A 24883-nucleotide genomic window follows, 5' to 3' on the forward strand; every position below is an offset into this window, starting at 1 on the left:
TTCTTGAGAGACAAAAAGAAGAAGAGAACAAAATAGAGAGAGAGAGAGAGGTGTTCTAGTCTAGTTCGCCCTCTTCTTCTTTTATCTCTTTATAGACTACTTCTCCTAATCAAATTAAGAGATTATCCAAATCTAGTTTGAATCTACACTCTATTAAGAGATAAACATTATCATCTTAAGAGGATGGGTTCTCCATACCCATTTCCAAATCCAGATTTGCCCCATGTCACTTGACAACTTAAGCTATCATGTGACAGCTTAATTAGTCATATTAATTATGGGCCTTAGGCCCATCAGCTATAAGGCTCACGACCAAAGGTGTTGCATGGCCAATTTAGGCTTGATTTATATGGTGTAGGACCTTACAATGACCTCACATAAGTCCACATGGGTTTGACCCAACCTCTATGAAAAATCTTGGCGGAATTCACTACTAAACGTAGTAAACCCCTAAAATCATCACTATGGACTCAAAATGGGCTCAACATTTACACTTAAATGATCATTGAATTCAATCATCCTATGAAGATCCAAGGATAATGGACTTAAATAAGATAAAACTCATAAGGTAATCAACCCTGTAATGGTTTCTTACACTTAACATATCAGCTCATAATAATCAAACACTGCCCGACAGGGAAGGACATCTCCCCTGGCTGCAAGGTGCAACGTCACACTCTCTGCTCGGATGAGGGAAGGACATCTCCCCTGGCTGCAAGGTGCAACGTCACACTCTCTGCTCGGATGAATCCCGGGAATTAAAATCTTTTGCAAACATTTTTCATAAAAGATAATATATCATATAAACATATTTTGCAAAATCAAATCTTAAACATAGTTGAATCATTCCTGATGAAGGAAGATTTGGCCCGACCTCTTCATTATGTGACACGTGGCAGAAACGACAGCTCGGCAGAAGGGGCCAAGCCTAGGCGGGGACAAGGGGACACACCGCCGAACTGACCCACCTTGTAACAGCTCAGGATAGACTTCGCCGAACTGACCTTGTAATAGCTCGGGATAGACATCGCCGAACTGACCCACCTTGTAACAGCTAGGGATAGACTTCGCCGAACTAACCCACTTTGTAACAGCTCGGGATAGACATCGCCGAACTGACCCACCTTGTAACAGATCGGGACACTTCGCCGAACTGACCCACCTTGTAACAGCTCGGGACACTTCGCAGAACTGACCCACCTTGTAACAGCTCGGGACACTTCGCCGAACTGACCCACCTTGTAACAGTCCGGGATACCTCCGAGCCCAAGACCGCCTCGCTCAGCACTTCGCATCATCTTCTAGGCGCCAAAGCCAAACAAGTCGTACCATGCCTGACACCAGGGAAGTCCGTGCCCGAGGACGCCACGCCTGACTGACTTGGGATCTGACGTTTGGCAACAACACTCTAAACGACCACCTGCCACCGCCACTGACGCCGCCATCTCCAGTTAGACGGTTAGGCAGTGACGGTTCTGTCTCAACAGAAGGGACGACGGCCGAGTTGACAAGCGCAAGGGTAATCATACCCGATCTGACAAGGGCCTCAGGACGAGTACACGAAGTGACTATAAGAGCCCCCTGCCCCCCGACAACGGAGGTATGCAAACTTTGTGCTATCTGGTATTACCTTGCTTTTGAAGGATTCTAACTTGAGCTTCAGAGCCTCTACATCGGGTTCCCCCCGGAGCTTTCCCATCTCTTTCGTTTCAGGTCCCCTGCTACCCCGAATTCAGAAGCAAGGCAGCGGACAGCTAAGACCTGCCGGATCGCGCTCCATCAATTGGCGCCGTCTGTGGGAAAATGCTTCAAAAAGCCTCCCTCCAAACTTCGATACCCCCTTTCTTCTTCAAAAAACCCAACACTCATGGCCTCCTCCAGCAACACCGGACGCAGCACGGAGACAAACGCCACCGGGGAGCAACTTCAGGTCCCCGTAGTGTGCGTTGGACAGTTCACCATCCCCCTTTCGGCGGATGGGATCCCCATCTTGAACACGCCACAAGTAGTGGCACCTGTAAACCCTCCTACCACAAACGTCCCGGAACTCCTGGCGGTCCCCTTACCCAGAGACTTCAAACTCCCACCTCTGGACAAGTACGACGGGTCCTTCGACCCCAACGACCACGTTGACGCCTTTCAGTCGCAAATGCACCTCGCCAGGGCTAGCGAATCGTGCATGTGCGTGGCCTTTACCACCACCCTCAAGGGGGTAGCCCGCACTTGGTACAGGAACCTGGCCCCCGGGTCGATAAAGTGCTGGGCTCAGTTCGTGCAAGTCTTCACCACACACTTCGTCACCAGCCGACGGTGCCCCAGAACAGAGGAAGGCATCTTCGGAGTGGTCCAAAGAGAAGGAGAATCTATTCGGGGCTACATTAACCGGTTCAACGAGGCATGCTTGCAAATACCGCGGTTGGACCCCACAGTGCAGCTCGCGGCGGCCAAAAGAGGGGTGACGCACAAAGAGTTCAAATGGCACATGGTGGCCAACCAGCCCGCGACCGTGGCCGAATTCCTCAAACTCGCGGATAAGTTCATGAGGACAGAGGAAGAGATCAACCAACGAACCGAAGGCGGGAACGAGAAAAGAAAGAGAGAAGGCGAGCTCTCCAACCCGGTGAGTAGAAAAAACCCGACCCGGGAGCCGAAGTCGAACCAGTCCTTCCGGGCCCCCTAGCAGTTCGGACGGACTACACGCCGTTGAACACGAGGCAGACAGAGATCTTAATGACGATCAGAGATGCTCCGTACGTTAAGTGGCCACCTCGCCTGAAGGGAAATCCGAACGATAGAAACAAGAATTTGTATTGTTGTTTCCATAGAGACCATGGTCATAGCACCGAATAGTGTAATAACCTCCGGGACGAGATAGAGGGACTCATCCGCCGCGGATACTTGAGAAACTTTGTACAACACAACAATAATAAAGCAGGTCGGCAAGGGGAGCGCGAAAGGGATGCACCCGAGTCTAGCAACAAACCTTCCGAACCGTTGCAGAAGCAGCCTCCGGAAGAGAGGCCAGTTCGGGGAACCATCCATGTAATAGTGGAAGGATCGGTGGTAGCGGGGTGTACCTCAGCAGCAGCCCGGACTTCAGTTCGCGAAGCGGCCCTCGAAGAAAGGAACCCCCCAAAGAGACCAAAGACCGAAGAGCCAATCTTTTTCAGTTCGGGCAGCTCAGCGGACATCCTCTTCAAATCGGCATTTGACCAGCTGCAGTTAAAGAGGAGTGAGCTGAAGCCCGCGAACACTCCCCTGGTAGGTTTCAGCGGAGAGGAGGATAGGCCCCTCGGGAAAATAACTGTCCCTGTGGAAGTCGGCACATGGCCTTGTGCGGTCAGGCTCAACCATGATTTCCTGGTAGTCGCGACCCCCTCCCCATACAATGCCATAATAGGGCGGCCGATCACGCATGTCCTACGGGCGGCGGTTTCCACCTACTATGTGGCCATGAAGTTCCCTACGGACTTCGGTATAGGGGTAGCGCGGGGCGACCAGCTCGAGTCCCGCAAGTGCTACGTTGCCGCCCTAAAGGGAAAAACCAAGGCGGCCGACGACCTCGAGCTGGAGCGGCCGGCGGAGCAAGGTGAGGAGCGAACTTCGCCCACGGAGGAAACAATCGCAATCCCGACTTCAGCTACGGACCCAACTCGCACACTAAGCATCGGAGCTTCCATCGAAGACCCCCTACGAGCCAAACTGGTGAGTTTTTTACTTCAAAATTTAGATATTTTTGCCTGGTCCGCGGCCGACATGCCCGGCATTAGCCCCGGACTGATAACTCACAAACTTAATACTGACCCTGTAGTCAGACCCGTTAGATAGAAGAAACGCAACTTAGCCCCAGAATGCTGGAGAGTGGTCGATGAGGAGGTTGAGAAGCTCCTCGCAGCAAACTTCATAAGGGAAGTCCACTACCCGAGCTGGGTGGCCAACCCGGTGTTGGTAATAAAGGCAAGCGGCAAGTGGCGCATGTGCGTCGACTATACCGACATGAACCGAGCCTGCCCGAAAGATTGTTTCCCCCTCCCCAGAATTGACCGCCTAGTGGACGCGACCTCGGGAAACGAGTTGCTAAGCTTCCTGGACGCCTACTCGGGCTACAACCAAGTTAGGATGGACCCATCCGATTCGGAAAAAACCAGGTTCATAACCGAGTTCAGCCTGTATTGCTAAAAAGTCATGCCCTTTGGACTAAAAAACGCCGGGGCAACTTTCCAAAGACTTGTAAATAAGCTATTTCGGCCCCTGATTAGTACGAAGATAGAGTGCTATGTAGACGACATGGTCGTCAAAACTCAGTTTTCACAAGAGTTGATACAAGACTTAGATTCTGTTTTCCAAATCCTACGTCACTTTAGCATGAAGTTGAATCCCAACAAGTGTGTCTTCGGCGTCACCTCGGGCAAGTTCCTAGGCTACATTGTCAATCGGCGCGGTATTGAGGTCAACCCGGACAAAATAAAAGCCATTCTAGATATGAAACCACATCGGAAAGTAAAAGAGGTTCAGAGGCTAAACGGCCGCATAGCTGCTCTAAGCCGCTTCTTACCTAAGTCAACAGACTGCTGCCTACCCTTCTTCAAGGCAGTCAAAGGCAAAGGGATCGAATGGACCCAGGACTGCCAGTTCGCGTTCGACGAACTAAAAGGTTACCTCGCTAGTATACCAACCTTAGCCCGGCCCGAGGTGGGCGAGGTCTTACAACTGTACCTCTCGGCGAGCGACGAGGCGGTCAGTTCGGTACTAATAAAGGAAACAGACCGGGTACAATGACCCATATATTATGTTAGTAAAATTTTGCAGGGAGCAGAGGCAAGGTACCCGGAGATAGAAAAACTAGCATACGCCCCAGTAATAGCAGCTCGGAAACTCCGCCCGTACTTCCAGGCTCACACTGTCATCGTCCTAACTGACAAACCTCTTAGACAAGTTTTACTCAAACCCGAAGTCTCCGGGCGACTGACGAAATGGGCCATCGAACACAGCGAGTACGACCTCCAGTACAAACCGAGAACCGCTATCAAGGCCCAAGCTTTGGCAGATTTTTTCGCCGAGTGCACTTTCAGCCACGAAGCTCCACAGGTCGAGCCTGAGGTCCCCATTTGTGGCGAACCTGGAGCTCCTAAGCCCATAGAGTTTGAACCCCGTGAAGTAGCACCCAGTGTGGCCTCTCTCCTGATCAGGCGAAGAGCGAATTGGGATGAGGAGCCCTGGATCCTTCACGTGGATGGTTCCTCAAACCGGTAGGGCAGCGGAGCTGGAATAGTCTTGTGCGGCCCGAGCGGCACAAAAGTAGAGTACGCACTACGCTTTGAGTTCGCGGCATCCAACAACGAGGCAGAGTACGAAGCACTGATCGCCGGGCTAGACCTAGCGCGAAAGGTTAAGGCAAAGCACTTGGTCATCTACAGTGATTCTCAGCTCGTGGTAAACCAAGTTACCGGCGAATACGAGGCACGCGATCTCTCCATGATCGCATATTTGGCCAAAGTAAAAGAAGCCCTGCTCAACTTCCGGTCACACATCATCAGGAAAATCCCAAGGTCCGAAAACACTAAGGCCGACGCCCTGTCCCGGTTAGCCAGCACGAGTCACAACAATATGAGAACTGTGTACATAGAGGACTTACCTCGGCCTAGTATTCTCGGGGGGACAGAGGAGGTCGCTCCCATCTTAGAAGCAGAGCCGAGCTGGATCGATCCACTCGCGAGCTTCCTGATAGACAGAACCCTCCCTGTAGAACGCAATGCCGCCAAGAGGGTGCAGCGCCAGGCGGCCAAATATGTCATAATAGACGAACGGTTATACCGACGGTCGTACACGCTCCCCTATTTGCGGTGCCTGCGACCTACCGAAGCCGAGTTTGTACTCCGCGACACTCATGAAGGCCTGTGCGACGGACACTTGGGGGGCAGAGCACTCACCCAAAAGGCACTTCGACAAGGATACTACTGGCCAACGATGAAGGCAGAAGCTGTCGAGCTCGTCAGAAAATGCGACAAGTGTCAGAAGCACGCTAACATCCACCATCAACCTGCCTCCGACCTCAAATACCTCGCCAGCTCGTGGCCCTTTGCACAATGGGGCATCGACCTCCTTGGGCCATTCCCACCAGCAACAGGCGGAAGAAAATTCTTAGTTGTTGCGGTAGATTATTTTACGAAGTGGATAGAAGCCGAACCTCTGGCAACTGTTACGGCCCGAAACATACAGAACTTCTTTTGGAAGAACATAGTATGTCGGTTCGGATTACCTCGGGTTCTAATTTCCAACAACGGCAAACAGTTCGAGGATATCAAGTTCCAGGAGTAGTGCCAGGACATGGGGATTCGGCAAAATTTCACGTCAGTCGCACACCCACAGGCAAACGGTCAGACGGAAGTAATGAACAGAGCCATCCTGCGCGGGCTGAAAGCACGTCTGGATCGAGCTAAGGGATTGTGGGCCGAAGAGCTACCAAGTGTCTTATGGGCTCACCGAACGACCGAAAAAGCAGCCACGGGAGAAACCCCCTTCAACCTCACCTACAGCACTGAAGCGGTGATCCCGGCGGAAATCGAAATACCAACGTTGCGATTAGAAACATACGACGATCGGACGAACGGAGACGAGTTACGCACCAACCTCGACCTACTGGACGAGGTAAGGGACCTCACGCACATCCGAACAGCGGCATACCAGCAGCAGGTAGCTTGCTACTATAACAGCAGAGTAAAGCGACGAAGCTTCCGAGTCGGCGACCTGGTCCTCCAGAAGATTATGGTGCCTGAACCCGGCGTCGGCAAGCTTGGACCTAATTGGGAAGGACCCTATAAAGTAAAAACAGCGCTCGGGGGCGCATACGAACTCGAAACCTTGGAAGGCAAACGAGTACCCCGAACGTGGAACATCGTGAACTTGAGGCGATACTACCTATAAACCACCTAGCGAAGTGGACGAAATTAGGCCATGTGCCACAAGGCAAGCCGAGGAACTTCAGCACATTATCAGCTCGACAAAAATCAGTTCACGGCAAAAATCACGTCGAAGTAGTCCCGCTTCCACGCCGGGACCTTGTTAGGAAGATCGTGCAGAAGCTTAAAACCCTGGCGAGGAGTAAGGTAATACGCCCGTCTCCCCCCAGGAAGAGGACCCACCTGTCTCTTGAGCATCAAGATAGAGGAGAATATCTCTAAGTCCAAGGGGAAGTTCTGCTCGCAAAAAAGGGATATTGTCCCCACCAGGTTCCGAATAGAGTTCGGATGAAGCTGGCCAATGGTGACACCGAAGTGGTTTATGATTTTGACGAGAAGGGGATGGAAAGGAAATCGCAACCCTGCAGCGAGCTGCTCTCGAAAAATCACGATCTCGTCGGGACCATGTTCCCAAGGAAAGCTACCCGAAGGAATGAAATATGTGTACCCCCCAGGAAGATTGTAGGACAAAAGTATGGATTGAAGCCCCTCAGGCGGCATGGTCGAAGGACCAAACCTGTCTAGCATCCGACCTCGGCGGGAGGTAGACACCAAACTGCCCGAAGCAACTCGGCTCACTGGTTCATAGTTTTCAAGCTCCACCTCAGGATCACTGAGGCAGTCTGGGGACACGGCTCGGTTGGTGGAACCTACGTCGGCCCTACTCGAAGAATCGTCTGAGCTATCAAAGCTAGACATTGGGGGAAAGATAGATTCAAGAAAGTACTCACCGGAAAGTTTGAAGAACAAGCCAAAGAACCGTGAAGACTGTATAACCAGCCTTGACGCGAGATGGAAAAGATTTGGACGCGAGCTGAAAGGTTGGACGCGAACTTAGTAGACAAACCGCAGAAGTGACAAACCAACCGGGGTCCCCCACTATTTATAGCTACAGTAACCAAGAATCGACCGTGGAGACTGAAGACGATCCGACGGCCCACGTTCTTACCGACCGCACAACCCTTAAAGTCGAGACGTGATTGGCGCACGTCTTTCCGAAAAAAGCGAAACATCAGCACGTCTTTTTTGAAACCGACGTCGCTTTGACACGCGTCTTTTCGAAGCTGACGCGCCGCACATCTCCCTGATAGTCGACGGCGCACGTACAGCAGTGGCGTGCCTTTTTGAAATGACCCGCTGTCACGTCCCAGCGGCGCGAGTTGGTTTGAAATTTAAAACGCGCAGTCACAACCACCAGCGTTCTTGAGTAAGCACGTTCCCAGCCTCCTCGGAAACCGAAAGAACCCTAGCAAAAGCGTCTCGTACAGTAAAGGTTTGAAGGACGGGACAAATCCATCAGCTACCTCGCGAAAACTCCCCGCACCATGGCAAGACCCTCGGCGCAAGGAGTGGGGGGCAATTGATGAAGGAAGATTTGGCCCGACCTCTTCATTATGTGACACGTGGCAGAAACGACAACTCAGCAGAAGGGGCCAAGCCTAGGCGGGGACAAGGGGACACACCGCCGAACTGACCCACCTTGTAACAGCTCGGGATAGACTTCGCCGAACTGACCTTGTAACAGCTCGGGATAGACATCGCCAAACTGACCCACCTTGTAACAGCTCGGGATAGACTTCGCCGAACTGACCCACTTTGTAACAGCTCGGGATAGACATCGCCGAACTGACCCACCTTGTAACAGCTCGGGACACTTCGCCGAACTGACCCACCTTGTAACAGCTCGGGACACTTCGTCGAACTGACCCACCTTGTAACAGCTCGGGACACTTCGCCGAACTGACCCACCTTGTAACAGTCCGGGATACCTCCGAGCCCAAGACCGCCTCGCTCAGCACTTCGCATCATCTTCTAGGCGCCAAAGCCAAACAAGTCGTACCATGCCTGACACCAAGGAAGTCCGTGCCCGAGGACGCCACGCCTGACTGACTTGGGATTTGACGTTTGGCAACAACACTCTGAACGGCCACCTGCCACCGCCATTGACGCCGCCATCTCCAGTTAGACGGTTAGGCAGTGACGGTTCTGTCTCAACAGAAGGGACGACGGCCGAGTTGACAAGCGCAAGGGTAATCATACCCGATCTGACAAGGGCCTCAGGACGAGTACACGAAGTGACTATAAGAGCCCCCTGCCCCCCGATAATGGAGGTATGCAAACTTTGCGCTATCTGGTATTACCTTGCTTTTGAAGGATTCTAACTTGAGCTTCGGAGCCTCTACACCGGGTTCCCCCCGGAGCTTTCCCATCTCTTTCGTTTCAGGTCCCCTGCTACCCCGAATTCAGAAGCAAGGCAGCGGACAGCTAAGACCAGCCAGATCGCGCTCCATCAATTCCCTTTGTCTAACAAAGAGACCGATCCTATCACTATGATCACCCACTTAAGTGAATCCTCAGATTGCCCTAACATACCCAGGTTTTGACCCTCAATGGATCTCACTGATTGGCATATCAAAAACAATCAAATCCAACACCTAGTGTAATACCATAATCAAGTCTAGGGGTTATGTGTAACATTTCAGTTTTGCCCATCAATCTCTAAGGTCCAAGGTATAACTAAAAAATTGTATAAATTCAATGTTTCAACCAAACACACACTATATGTGTTTTGGGTCTAACCCTAGCAACTGAGACAAGTTGCCCCAACTTTTTTGGTAGCACATCATTGTTAGCCTTTGTAGGATAAACTCCCCAAATTTATCAAATGGTTGAGAACATTCTAAACTAACATGAGTCTCATAAGTATCCAGTTTAAGGGGTAATTTCACAAAAACATAACAATATCAATATGAAACAATAATATACTTTTATTCATTTACAATAAATGTATCTGTACATCAATCTGATTGGAGCTAAGGGCATACATTGCCTAACAACATATCCTACAACCACTCAATTTGTCACTTTTCCATTTACAACTTGTGTGGAGTGTTGTTCTATCAGCTAAGTCTTTCACCTAGTATTGGGTATGAACCTATATTACTATTCTAATATCGTCTAATAGCAATAGACTAGATATGCTGTAGAATAGTAGTGGTCTCCACTTGTGTGTTAACTATATATATCCCCACAACCCACCATTAATGTGATTGATGTTTATTTTAGGGTAAATTATAGATAGGAATCCTACCCTTTTGGGATAGTGACACTTAAGGGTCTCGACATTTAAGTGTGACATTTTAGGCCCCGTTTGGTTTACAGGAATAGTGGTATGCAACCGGGATCAAAATGGGCTATTCCGATTCTAGCTGTTTGGTTGGGCAGAATCGAAATCCCATTAGACGGAATGACCATTCCCTGCCCCTCCTTTGGGAATAAAATCTTATTCCTATTGATTCCAATTCCTATTCTCATTTCTATACGAACCAAACTGAGTATGAGAATAGGCCATTTCAATTCTGATTCCAATTCCGATTCTAACTGCGAACCAAGCAGACCCTTAATACTTTGAACTTTTATTATTCCTCTTCTATTAATAAAATGTCCTCCTTTTTTATTATTCCTCTTCCATTAATAAAATGTCCTTTTTTATTATTCCTCTTCTATTACATTCGGATGCAATGATGAAAAATTAATGTTAATATGTTGGTTTTTGTACCTGTACAAATGCATTACCCATCAAAATTTTTTGCTGCCATTGTTCCCATTAGGAAGATGAAGAGGTTCTAAACAAGGGCATTTTCTTAATTTTATTCTTATCTTAAATTTATCTTTGATGAAGCTCAACTTAATTGTATATTTTTGAAAGTTTAGGCCCTCAATGTCTCTACCCCAAAGTACATGGTGCTAAACTATCGCATCTTACCCTTCATTTTATTATTGCTGATAAGGGCCTATGTGATGGTCAAACAAAATGGAGGCAAAAGGAGCCTTATAACATTTTAAATTGGGCTAACCCAGAACAAGTCTAACCCAAGGATTATTTTTGGTTTATTTAGTGTTAGAAAAAATTATATTAATTTTCATTAATTTTTATTATTTTTAATACCATTTACAATTTTAATAGGATAATAAATAAAAAATACTCTTAAAACTAATTGGATTTTACATTACTTTACTTATAATGGGATTTAAATAGATTATAAATTAATAAATTATTATTTTCAAATATAATATTCAAATCGTTAAAACACTTTTTTCAAATTTTAATGGTGTAGGCTAGGGGTGGCCCCAACCCTCTGAACCCACCCAACCCACCCAAGTATTAATGGGTTGAACCCATTTATTTAGTTTCGGGTGATTGTGGGTCGGTTAGCCCAATAAGCATGGTCTTTAACGGATTGGACGGTTGGATAATGGTTAACCACCGAACCCATCAATGAGTAGAGATCAACCAATACTCAATACAGAGAAGTGGAGAAAGAAGAGGAAAGAATGATCTCTAGGGTTTAGCAAAGATCAACACAGATCAATATGGCGATTCGGGCTGCCATCTCAGGTACTCTCTCTCTCTCTCTCTCTCTCTCTCTCTCTCTCTCTCTCTCTGCATCTTTAACCTTGTCTACTACTCTACAACATGCATGGGAAAAATTTTTGACTTGTTGCATTATATCGCTGATCGCATGGAGAGTTGAGAATTAAGTAGCCCTTATTGAATAGTTGCTTGCATTTTCTCTCCATTTCTCTTGGACCTGCAACTTACATTAATTGGGCTATGAGATAAATATAGATTACCTAATTGATCGAAACTTGGACTTCTACTTCACTTTACATAACCCCAAAGCCAACAGGACATATTCTTCAACCTTCTCCAAACGGTATAAATTCAAAATGTTGACCCTTGAAATCAAAAGACCCATCCATGAACCTTTTTTGTATAAACTCTTCTGGATTCTTCCAGATTTTGGGATCCATTATTGGATCATTCACCCTCCTCTATCGATGTCAATTTAAGCTTTTCCATCCCTCGATGACCAGGGAATGTAATGATGCTCATGTTAGCAAATTCATCCCGTCAAATTCACTAATGATGTGTTGATGACCTTGAAATGATGCTCCTATTGGCATTCAATTCATTTTGTTTGTTTGTTACAGACTAATGTCAATGGAAAGCTATAATGATGCCAAAAAATCATTAGGGTCTACTTCAAGGAATAAAAGAAGAAAAACTTCCATTGTTTAAAACACTTTGATTTGTTTTATGATGAAAATGAAATTGAAAGGGCAAAATGCAAAGATTGTGACAAAATGTATAGTGTAAATGTGAGTGTCGGTACATCAAATATGTTGCGTCATATAAGAGTTTGTAGAGAATGTGATGAATATTCTAGAAGTTGAGTTAATAAATGTGATCAAGATGCATATAGAAAAAATATGGCAATAGCTATAATTAGACATGGATATGCATTTTCATTTGCAGAGCATGAAGTTATTAGATGTATACATTCTATTTTGAACCTGGAAGTGAAACATATTTCACATTACATTGCAAAAGCTGATGTATTAAAGATATACGATAAGGAGAAGAAAAAATTGTGGGATTTATTACAATCGCTTCCTGGTAGAATTTGTCTTACATTAGATATGTCGACTTCAATTACCACGGAATCATATATATGCATCACTATTCATTTTGTTGATAATGAGTGGAGGTTACAAAAATGAATTCTAAGTTTTTCTCATGTACCACCATCTCACACTGGTGTTGCAATTTTGGAGAAGGTGTCAAATGTACTGAATGGATGACAAATTAAAAATAAGTTATTTTCAATTAGTTTAGAGAATGCCTTAGCCAATGATACATTTGTTAATTTGTATAGAAGGCGTCTTAACTTGAAAAATGCACTTTTATTAGATGGAAAAGTTTTCCATGTGCATTGTTGTACACATATTTTGAATTTTATAGTACAAAAAGGCTTGAAAGAATTAGATGATGTGATGCTTAAAATTAGAACAATTGTAAAGCTTGTTAAAGGTTCTAAGGCACGAAACTAAGATTAGTTGAATGTGCCAATCAATTGATGATTGAGAGTAAAAAGAAACTAAATTTGGATGTTTCTGCAAGGTGGAACTCCACATATTTGATGCTTAAAAGAGCTATGTTTTACCAAAAAGTTTTTTCTCATTTGAAATCATATGATATCAATTATGTTAATGCTCCAACTGAATAAGAATGGGTGAAGATTAAAAAAAAATTAAGTTTTTGAAAGTTTTCTATAACATGACCAACATTTTCTCAAGAACTCAATATCCAATTTCAAATTTATATTTTCACGGGGTTTGGAAAGTTGAATTGTGTTGGAGGAAGCATTGAAAGGCAAAGATGAATTTTTGAAGGAGATGTCCAAGTCTATGTTAATTAAATTTGACAAATATTGGAAAGAATATAACATTATTTCGGCAATTGTTGTCGTTCTAGATCCTCATTTCAAATTGAAATTTGTGAAGCTTGTATATAAGAAGTTGTATAATGTGGAATATGTTGATCACACAATTCTTGTTAAAGAAACATTGAGGAACTTATTTGTCGATTACATGAAGTGTAGTAATGTCATGCCTAATGTTAAATCAATTATTGAAACTAAGGCCACTAGTAATACAATGCTTGATGAGGAGTTTGATCCAATTGAGGTAATTATAATTTGAAATGTTTACTTTTAAGAAAATAAAAATATAAAGTTTTCATATATTAGTTATTTAGTTAATGTCTTATTGCATTCTTATTAATGTAGGAATCTGATCATTTTTAAAGTCAAGTCTATGCTATTTATGAAAAAAATCCCAATTAGACTTGTATTTAGAGGAAACACGCATTGATTGAAAATGCCATATTGATATCTTAGGATTTTAGATATTGAATGAGTCTCGCTTTCCTGAGTTATCAAGGATGGCTTGTGATGTTCTTACAATTCCAGTTTCTATAGTTGCTTCAGAAGTTGCATTTAGTGGTGGAGGTAGAATTTTAGAGCAATATCACAATTCCCTTCTTCCAGAAAATGTTGAAGCTCTAGTTTGTAAATAAAATTGGTTGTTTGGTTCGGAAAGTAAAATTTCCCCCTTCTGTAGATATTTATTTATGTGAATAACTTAAGTTTTTTATAATAAAATCTTATTAGTTTTAAAAAGTTCTGATTAACTTATTCCTTTGTTTGTTTTTGATGTAGATAAAATCTCTCCTAACCCACTGCCAAAGCCCCCTTTTTTTATGACTGAATTCAGGAAGAATCAACACCCATTCTACCACAGATCTGCTCACAGTTGCAACCATCTTCTCCATGCTACAAGCCTTGTCTTCAAAAGTCCTCCTGTTCCTTTCCTTCCATATGTTCCAGCATATTGCAAATGGGATACAACTCCATAGTAACATTGCCTTCTTGCACCTAAACAGCCTAGGCCATGTTGAAAAAATCTCAGCTGTTGTGGTTGGGTGAAATCCAGAGACCTTAAACATGGAAGTAAACACATTCCACAAGAATCTTGAGAAGTCGCATGAGATGAATAGGTGAATCATGTTCTCCTCCTATTCCTTACAAAGGCAGCATCTGGAAGCCATGTTAAAGCCTCTGGATTTCAAGTGATCGGCTGTCAAAATGCTGTCCATTGCTATCAGCCAAGCCAGAGCTTCCACTCTTGGAGGAACTGGGTTTCCCCAAATGCCCTTAATGTGATTCACATCTGAGATAGATCTGCTGAGAGCCAGATAACATGACGTTACTGTGAACTTGCCATTCTTGCACTCTTTCCACCAAAGCTTGTCTCTGAGCTGAATTCTAGGTTTTATGCCCTCCAGTTTCTCCAAGAGAGAAATGCATTCTTCAACCTCTCTGTTCAATAAAGGCCTCCTGAATTTCGGACTCCAGATCAGCTGCTCTCCCCTCCTTACATAGCAACCACTAATAGTGACTTTTGCCTCTGTTAATCTATACAGTCTTGTAACCAGTTCAACTTTGCACTGCAAACAAGCAAAGCCTTACTTTTCTTTTTCATTGGGCTACACAATGGGGGGAAGGCCATAACCCCCCCCCCCCCAATTCTAGTGAAGGTGAGATTTGATCCCAAGTCTCCACTTCAACCAGTGGGAGACCTTACCAACTAGCCACTTGGAACCTAAAGCCCTACTGTTTGACTAATGATTAGGGGATATGTCATAATTGGAGTTTTGCCCAAATTAGACCTCTTTATTACTCCGGGTTTTTCTTTCCCATTTTTTTTCCAGTTCCAAAGATAAGGAATATCATGATGAAAATTTTCCTGTAGCTCTGATAAAAAAATTCCTTCAGCTCAAGATTTCCTCTCCCCTGGAAAAACAATGTAGAACTTGTTTATTAATAACTAAAATTTGAAACTAACGGCAAAAACTGACAGCAAGGAAAGACACTATGGAAGCATCACCAAGTTCTTCAATTGCTGGTAAAATGTTTGTGATCGTTGGTGCTAGAGGTGCTGGAAGAGCATTGGCCTTCGGTGCCAAAAGTACGGGAGCAAGGGTTATCATTTTTGACAGAAAATATGGAAAAAATACTAGAATGACCTCTCTGGCTAGTTAAGCATGCTTCCTATCTTCTAATTTTCATCTATTAGTCATTTCTACCATTGTGATTTTATTTGATAAGGAAGAGTGAAATCTCTAGCCTGCTCAGTCATTGGGGAATCTCTTCCTTATGAAGATATTGCTAAATTCCGCCCAGAAAGAGGAGCAATCCTTGCAAATGCCACTTCATTGGGAATGCATCCAAACACAGATCGAATTCCCATGGCCGTGGTTCTTCTTCTTTCTTTTATATCCAGAGTACAATATAGTGTATAATTGGTAAACCAAAACTAAATGCTTGTTTACTTGAGCAGGAAACCATGGGAGTTTATGAGCTTGTCTCCGATGCTGTTTACACACCTAGAAAAATCCGACTGTTGAAAGAAGCATAAGCTGCTGGAACCCACGTTGAGTGGAGTTGAGATGTTTGTTCGCCAGGCCATTGGCCAGTTCAATCTATTCCCAGGCGGAGAAGGTACTGAATTACTCCAGCTCACTTTCCATTTCATAGTTATACTAAGCCAGTCTTGGATATGCCTCCAACTTAACACTATTAGGACGATTCTAACAATCTAAACAAGAATGCACACTAGCTGACTCAAATAAACTACCCAACAGAAAGATCAGCATGCTTTTTTTGAAGATAAATAAATAAATAAATTATTAGAAAGAGACAAGAAAGGAGACTACAGTGGGTGATAAGGCATCACCCCCCAAAAATAACATAACACCCTGCAACCTCAAAATTTCCAAAACTTCAATCACACACCGACCTAAACAAAGCTCTTGAACTACCCAATTAAAGCCCAACATTGCCCATTCCTAAACTCCTTCCTGAGCCCCCCCTCTTTCATATTACCCGAACACCCAATAAGCAGACAGCCCAAAACTCCCCTTCCACCTACTGAACTACCCAATTAAAGCTCAACATTGACCATTCCTAAACTCCTTCCTGAGCGCCCCCCCCCCCTCCTTCCTGAGCCCCCCCTCTATCATATTACCCGAACACCCAATAAGCAGACAGTCCAAAACTCCCCTTCCACCTACTGAACTACCCAATTAAAGCCCAACATTGCCCATTCCTAAACTCCTTCCTGAGCCCAGCCCCCCACCCCCCTTCCACCTACTGAACTAAAAGCAAAATCACTTCAGACCTTTGTCAGTTGGAACAGCAACCTCTTCTCTTCAAAGCTGTTTTTGTTTTCATAATCCTCTTGTTAACTCCAACTCCAAATAAACCTCCTCTTAACCTTGCAAAAGCCTTTGAGGCTGGCACAACTTGGAAATTTAGTGTGGGTCATATTCTTAGATATAGTGGGTTGCTAATTACAAATTGACAATATTCATCAAAAAAAAAAAATTACAAATTGACAATGGGTCCTCTCTCTCCCCCCTCTTGCAAGTGCCACTCAACTAGTAATGAATAAAATGAATTGAAAATAACTTGTATGAGTCATAGAATCTATTGCTCTTTAGTAAATATACAAATTTAAACCAACTTTACACTACACAGGATTTTATCAGATCCAAATGGGATGAATGAATATTTGATCCACCCATAACCAAATCAAATTTATATCACTTTTTACCAGATTGGATTTGAATTTGAATTTAGACAAATGATACCATTTTTTTTTATCATCAGACACAATGATACCATTTTGCAGTCCTGCATATAATGACGCCATGTGCCCGTTCAAATCACACACTTTTTTTTTTATATAAAACAGAAATTTCATTAAAAGAAAAAAGAGAATACAATAGGAAAGTAATAAGAGTTTTTCCTTTTTTTACCCAAAGCCTTACAGCAACAAACCAGGGAAAAATCACCTAAACTCAAAACACCCATCCTGCCTAAAACCAGCAAAACCAAGAGCAGCATTCCTCGGAGTCTTGGATCCTCTTTACAATTGGATAAACAGGCTCTCCCACCTCCCCATAACCCAACATTAAAAATCACTCCTCTATCCTTTCTTTTTTATTTTCCCACTCCAAGAAAGCTCTTCTAGCAGACTCACCACCTAAAAAGGACAAACCCAAAAAATTACCAACTCCTTATCAACATTTTTTCTTTCCAAATCCACTCTCTTCTCTACCAAAATCACTTTGTCAAAAATTGCAAGATCTACTTCTACTTTCTCCCTTGTGCCTTCTAAACCTTCCTCATCAACCAAACTGGCCCTAATCACCCTAGCTCCACCGCTTTGATCCTTGGACCTTTACACCCATCTCTTTTTTAAGCTTACCCCTTAAAGACTTCCAATCATCCAAACTCTCCTTACCAGATGCCAATTGAGTCCTATCCACAACTTTTACTCCTTTTCTTTTATAGAATCTCTTAAACTTGTTACTAGGATCGACCCCAACCAGATCTTTGAGACACAAGAAAACCATTGTTACATGGACAAGATGCAAATTACTCATGCTTCTTGACTTCTTATAATGAGTAACATAATTAACTATATCATTCTCAGACTCAGCCCTCCTCCAACAAGGTCAATGCAAATCCTTCCAACAACCACTTCAGAAGACAACTCAGAATTAACTTTACCCATGGCTTCCTAAGAGGAATCCTCCAGTCCAGTTTCCGTAGTTGCAGAAACAGATCTTACCTCAAAACCGGGCACCACTTTTTCGCCATAACCAGAGACATCACTTGGCTCCACCTCAGAGCTGCCCCAAACCTGACTTCTTCCCCGCTTGTGCTACCATCTACAGACCACTCAACAACACCCCCATGACTTAGAGAGGATTGATCATGGCACAAACTCAATACAGGGCTAGAGATATTTGACTCCTGCTCCTGCACCACCTTATCAATTGCACTAGATTTATCTCAGTTGGGCTCCCCTGTTTTGAGCTCAAACTCGTGATTTTTGTGGAAAGGTTTGCAACTTCTGTCATTGTTGTTCTCTGAAACCTTATGCTTGGTCTTCTCTTGCACTGCACCATCTTATCTTGTAATCTCACACACCCAATCTATCTTCTCTCCTTCATTTCCCTTAACAGCTCTACTTCTCTTCTTCAACACCCATTCTTCTCAATCTACATAAACCTTTTTCTAAAAAAGCCCTTCCCCTTGTTAACCCATAAGCAGCTTAATCGGCTCCTCAAAAAATTTGTTCTTTTATTAGAGAAGTGATCTCCACTTAGTTTATTTTTTATCCTAACAAAGAAGTGGACCAATCTGGTCAAGATGGATAATGCTCTGCTCCTATTAGCTTATATGACCATATGTTACATGCATGGGTAGGGTTGCAACAAATTGTACACTCTAGCTTGACTTGGTTGTCCAACTTCAAAACAATAAAACAAAAAAGTGGGCTAATCTGATCAGGATGGATAATGCTCTGCTCCTATTAGCTTATATGACCATATGTTACATGCACAGATAGGGCTGCAACTTGGGGTAGGCCCAACCTGGGCCTGAAAGAACCCAACCAACCCAAGCTTTTGCATGATTGGGCTTGAGTTTTTGGGGTCCAGGCTGGACCTGGGCCAGAAAAATCAGGCCTAACCTGAACTCAGGTTGGGCTAGCCCAAGCTTGACCCAAGCCCATCCAACCCGATCCTGCCCGACATTGTATGAAATACAAGTGTATATTGTGTATTTATAACATGTATATATGTATGAATATTATATTTATGCTATCGTGTACACCCTAAACTATATTTAGCTATTTACAATATGCATACGGTTAGCCTAAACTCACATCCATGCATAAACATGTGAAAATAGACAAATATTATAATTTTATTTGTATAAAAATATCTTTTTCTAATTATATATGCATGTATATATGTCTACAATATTTATATATGCATTTATCAAATGACATTTGTGCATATTTTCAATCCATTCTACTCTTAAATTGGGCTATAAAGCTGGTAAACGATGGATGTGTAAAAAATATTCAATAATACGTCCAAACCCAACCAACCTGACCCAAGTTTTGTTTGGTTAAGCTTGAGTTGGGGTTAGGTTGGTAAACCCAAGCTTGAGCCTGAGGTTTGAGTCTTAAGCTTGGGCCAGGGTTGACCCCCAACCTGACCCAACCTGCCCAAGTTGCACCCTATGCATAGGTAGTGATTTTCTTTTTCTGAAGTACAAAAGGGTGTCTTTTTTAATAGTCCACCTAGAAATGGGTACTTTTTGTGTTGGCTCAACTTGAATCAGGCTGGCATTTTCAAGAATGGGTTTATAAGATCCAAGTGTGATAGTTGTTAGAATAGTATTCTAAAGTCTGATTGGATTTTAGAATTATTCAAAACTGGGATGAGAGCTGATTTAAGTTTTTGGCAGAAAATATGGCTCTTGATAGTTCGGGTACAACTTAGGTTGGGTTGGGGGGAGAGAAACTGCTAAATTTGGCAAAGGCCCAAAGCCTGAACCTGATCCCGGTGTAGTTGAAATTCTTCAAATCGGGCAAACCAGCTTAAACCCCCCAAGTCCATATGAAAAATGGCTGGACAGAAACAGGACCTGTGCAGCCAACCCCAAATAGTTGGAGTCATGGTGGAGTTAAGTGAGTGGAAACTGAAGGAAATTTTGAGTAGTTGCATACATGAAAGACAGTAGCATACTTGTAAAACACGTCACAGTTAAGCTTGAATATCAAAGGCATATGAACAGGCACTAAACACCTCTGCAGATTGGAAGATATATTCCATCTTAACCATTTGAAACATCTATTTCTGCTCTATCCGTTGGGCAATTAGACTTACCGCTGCATTTGCTGATGAGAATGCTCCATGAAAGCTCTCTTGATAAGAGATGGATTGCAAGTCTCTTGCCATCTTCAGTAAAATCTCCCCCAAGTCTGATTGTTTTCCTACTAGAGACTCATAATAAGACTGAGCAGCAACTTTGCTAATTTCCACATTAGTTGCCTCAGGACAGTACTCGTCATCCAACCACTTGTGTAGAGTTACTCTAAGCCACTCTGATTCCTGTAGATACACTAGAATGGTTAGGTGTATTGCAGTGAATATCACATAATTATAAGGGTTTTTTCCCTTAAACTATAAACAAATCAGTTGGCCCAGGAAAACAATAAAATGGATTGAATGGTGCCAATTAACTTGGAATCTTTGAATGGATGCTTATTATCTAGCAACGAGATGTCAACTAAATGTAGTGGAAACATTCTTCACGTCCTCTCTGTAATTGAAGACTTCTAAAAAGAGATCCAGATGGAGGTGGAAGAATAATGAGGGACGTCTGAGGTGGCAGTAATATTAATTGATAAGTTAAAAAATAAAATCCTAGGGCTGCATTTGCTTCTCTGTAAAATGGATCTAGAATGTTTCAGCCTGAAATATTTCATCTATTATGTCCATCCTTTCTATGGAGAAATTTTGGGGTCGTTTGGCAAGTCTTTTTGGGAAGATCTTTTGGTAGTTCTCACAGTCAAAAGATGCATTGAACTTTTGTATTAAGACCTTAGCAACGTGAAGCCCGTTTGGTTAAGACATGTCTTTCTGCACTTGTTCCCCACCTAATTTCTTTTTATGTAATTTAACTAGCAAGGAAAACAAAACTTTCAGGAGAGGAAGTGTAGCTCAAGTATTTCATCCCGAAAAAAGAAAAAAAAAATCCGTCTATTTTATGTTGAATCAAACGCAAAGAGGTCATTGCAAAAGAAACTTGCCTACAGGTAACCTTATGTGTCAAGATATGAAACCGGGCAACATAATGTCCTTCACATAGGGCCAAACACAACATAAAGAGGCCGATCCGTATGAACATACGAGTGAGAAAAAGTAAGCGCCGTATGGATTGTCTTAAACGAGGCCGTAGATCATCCTCGAAAAGAACTAGAAACCCAGAGAAAGGAAAATAAAGGAAATTCTCCGTGGAGTTAAATATCCTGTTATGTGCAACCATCAGCGGTTTTTCCCCCTCCTCTGATGCCAAGTACCAAACATATAGGGAAGGGAGCAGTTTTCGGCCCAGTAAAAATTTTACATAAAAAAAAAAGTCGTATTCATCCTTCAGGAGGATATTAGTTCAGTTGGCTGAAGTTCTGCATCTCAAAAAGCATAACGTCTTGTGTTTGTTCCATGCATCACGATTCACAAGCAAGGAGAAACCAAGTAGATTTTAATCTGAAACTTCTGGTTGATTGTGGGAAGGGGAAAAAAAAGAACCAAATCGGGATAATGGTTTTAAGGTACCTGCAGGGCCTTGGAAGGGAGCAACCAATCCTCCGGAACCCTAAGGTCTTGAATTATGGATTGTTGGTCGTCATCCTGTTCCTCGTTGTCAATGCGTTGGGGGTTTGAACCAGAGGCTGGTCTCTGGTCGGAGCGGGAACAACGGGGATCTTTCCGAGGGCGGAGTACCCTACGATGGAAGACGTCCGCATCAAAGGCGAGTGCCCTAATTCTAGCTGCAGTGAACTTCAACGAACAGGGGAGAGAAGAACGATTTGTGGTCATTACAGTTGCGACAGAGGATGAAACAGAAAGAGACAGAGGCCCCATGCTCTCTCTCTTGAACAAGACTGGATGATTGTTTATTGCCTGATGGCGGGAAAAGAGGGAAACGAGTGCTGGCTTGGAGTGGATTAGGATGGCAACGGTCAAATTCCTGCAGCTCTCGGAACCTTTTCAAGGAGATGATTCAATGGGTCGGTATGCACGAGATCACATCAGCGCCCCACATGCACATGTCCGCGTTTATTGAGAATATCTCCGCGCCTCAAATGCACATTTCAGTGTATATTGGGAGCACATCCCGGTGTTTCCAATACACGATTGGGATGTACTGTAAGGCGATGTGGAGCACCGATGTATAGCATATTTACAATGGATCCGGTATGAAGAAGCACAGTCTATATTCTATATATCCAGATCAGATTGGCGCTTCACATACTCATCTCAGCGTGCATTAAGAACATCTCTCGTATTTATATAAATGATCTCCTATATATCTACCTATTATCGACATTGGACATTATCTTCTGTATATCTACCTGTTATCGACATCGGACATTATCTTCTGCATCTGAAGGATTGTCAACTGGTCAGAACGGGTCGGGTCGGGTCTAGTTAGAATCCCACCTGAACCAATTGTTAATTGGAGCAAATCATATACCCACAACCATCCTGATTAATAATCGGGTCTAGTCTTGATAAACCTAATTATACTGAAAATTATATTTGTTTATTTAAATAATATAAAATGATGGAAAAGTATTAAATTATTTATATGTTAATAAATTAAACATTTTTAACTAATATTATCTTACTTATTATTTATCAAATTTATCATTTCAAACATAAAATCAAGGTTCAAAATTCCGTCACATATCAGTTTATATCAGCTGATACATATCGTATCTTGGGGTTTTCGACACGAGGAATAGTCCCAAATCAATGGTACTGTTCCATTTCGTTGTGTTGAAAGTGTATCGACATCGTATTAGTACTGTATCGATGAGTTTTGGTCGTCTATCAGTTGATATACTACCATAGCGTATCGAGTAGAATATCAACTGACACATGACGACTTTATTGTTGTGAAAATCGCAAGTAGAAGTGGTTTCGAAAGAGGGCTTCTAAACCCATTTCAGAAGCCATTTTTCTTCCCCAAACCCTCTAAAAAGCTTCTTAACCTTCCTCGAGATTCAAATCTTGCAAAATTCCACCAAAGCATCTATAAATTTGCAAGATTCAACAAGTTTTTCAAGGTTGTGAAAAAAATGAGTGAAAACAAGTGTGTTTTTTCAATTTCTTTTCTTTTTACATTTTTAACCAATGCTTTTGGGCTTTTTTAGTTTGGATGCTTAAAAACATCTTTATGTATGTTGATCTGCTATTCTTGTGCAAAAAATCTCACTTATTTTGCTGCTATACGTAGATATTTGTGAATATTTGAAGAAATTCCAACATAGTAAGAAATCTGAAAAAAAAAATGGAAATTTTAGGTTTTTCTTGTGATCTAACTTTAGAAATTGATTATATTGTAAACCTATGGATGATCTACCATGTCCATAGATCGATTGGAATTTCTTCTAAATAATTTATTTTTTTTTTATTTTTATAGTAATATATATTATGTGATCTAACCCTATAGGTTGAGTATGTTGTAGAGCTAAGACAAATCTAATATGGTCCATAATTCCATACATCAATATATTCAAATATCATGTGAAAATTTTAATTTGTTTTCTTTTTAATTTTTATTTTTAGATTATAAATATTTATTTATTTCTCTAATTTTTTGCTATGGTCTAAATTCTAATAATAAATATTTGCATTAAATATATGGATGATCTATTATGTCCATAAACCCATTCAATTTTTTTTTTACATATTTACTTTTTTAATTCTAGTTTATTTTTTTAGAATAAAATATGCAAAATATTTATTTGAATAAAAATAAATAATTATTTAGTTTTTAGAATGAAACATGCAAAATAATCATTTGATCTATTATATCCATAAATGAATTCAATTTTTGTTACATATTTACTTTTTCTTAATTTTAATTTAATTTTTAGAATAAAACATGCAAAATAATCTTTTGAATAAAATAAATAATTATTTAGTTTTTTAGAAAATTAGAATGAAACATGCAAAATAATTACTTGATCTATTATGTCCATAAATCCATTCAATTTTAGAAAATTAGAATGGAACTTGGAAGATTGGAATTGAATTAAGTACTTTATTAGATAGTATATTTTTGTTTCCGTATATTGATTATAATATGTTTTTTTTTCATAAAATCCACTAAAACGTGTTATTTTTATGCATAAATAGCTCATTTATGTTTTATATTTAGTGATGTTGATGTTTATTTATGATTTATTGGAGTATTTATAACATTTTCATGTGTTTCTATGTGTATCTTAAATTTTTTTGTCCATATCCATACGTATCAAAGGCGTATCCCATTTAGTCTCTTAAATTTGCCTTTCCGATACTTTGAACCTTGCATAAATCATAACAAAAATTATAAAAAAAATATTTTATATTTAATAAAATAGCTAGGATATAGGTCTGATTCGATTGAGGACAAGTAAGAAGTAGAACCAACCTAATTATTAATCAGGACAAAATAAATAATTGGTTTGGGCGGTTTGGGTTCATTGGATATACCCAATCCATTGATAGCCCTATCTATATCTATATCTATAGATATATATATCAAGGGACAATTGCCTAGTTTTATGTGTTAATTATAAAAGTTAAATCAGAGTATGAAAATTCTTATACACATGCACGTGCTCTTCCACCATGCTTTATAAGGGTCTGTTTGGTGCGTTTTTCCACGTGGTCTTTCAGCTGTTTACAAGTCGGGAAGACAAAAAATCGGTCTATTTCCGTTTGCTATGCGGAAGATTTAGCTGCTAAAAAGACGCGAGAAGTCCATTTTGGGCTGATTTCGGAAAGCTTCAAATGAATCTTCTCACGTCTTTCGCGTTTTAATCTCGCACGAAAAGATGCATGTTTGTCAAACGGTCTTTGGGCTGCCCAGATCTTA

At 42.1% G+C, this 24883-nt stretch overlaps 1 protein-coding gene across 1 annotated transcript; it reads right to left on the minus strand.

The window, feature by feature from the left end:
* Positions 1-12379: 12379 nt before the first annotated feature.
* On the minus strand, positions 12380-22068 carry LOC148867337 (plant/protein). The gene is made up of 3 exons (XM_088974800.1): positions 21568-22068; positions 20116-20340; positions 12380-15157 (listed from the first exon to the last, which is right to left on the minus strand). Exons 1-3 carry the CDS (start codon positions 21874-21876, stop codon positions 15041-15043), a joined length of 651 nt encoding a protein of 216 aa, XP_088830926.1. The 5' UTR covers positions 21877-22068; the 3' UTR covers positions 12380-15040.
* Positions 22069-24883: the final 2815 nt, after the last annotated feature.

The sequence above is a fragment of the Nelumbo lutea genome, chromosome 3 (genome assembly GCF_056320005.1).
Source record: "Nelumbo lutea isolate HS-2025 chromosome 3, American lotus-T2T, whole genome shotgun sequence".
Taxonomy (NCBI): domain Eukaryota; kingdom Viridiplantae; phylum Streptophyta; class Magnoliopsida; order Proteales; family Nelumbonaceae; genus Nelumbo; species Nelumbo lutea.

Bases quoted from the DNA above. Each gene is read 5' to 3' on its own strand.
- LOC148867337 (XM_088974800.1), bottom strand. From the start codon at position 21,876: ATGGGGCCTCTGTCTCTTTCTGTTTCATCCTCTGTCGCAACTGTAATG. The intron at 20,341-21,567 runs GTACCTTAAAAC...GTGTATCTACAG, and splicing joins TCCCTTCCAAGGCCCTGCAG to GAATCAGAGTGGCTTAGAGT. The intron at 15,158-20,115 runs GTAAGTCTAATT...TTGTTTTTCCAG, and splicing joins TCTCATCAGCAAATGCAGCG to GGGAGAGGAAATCTTGAGCT.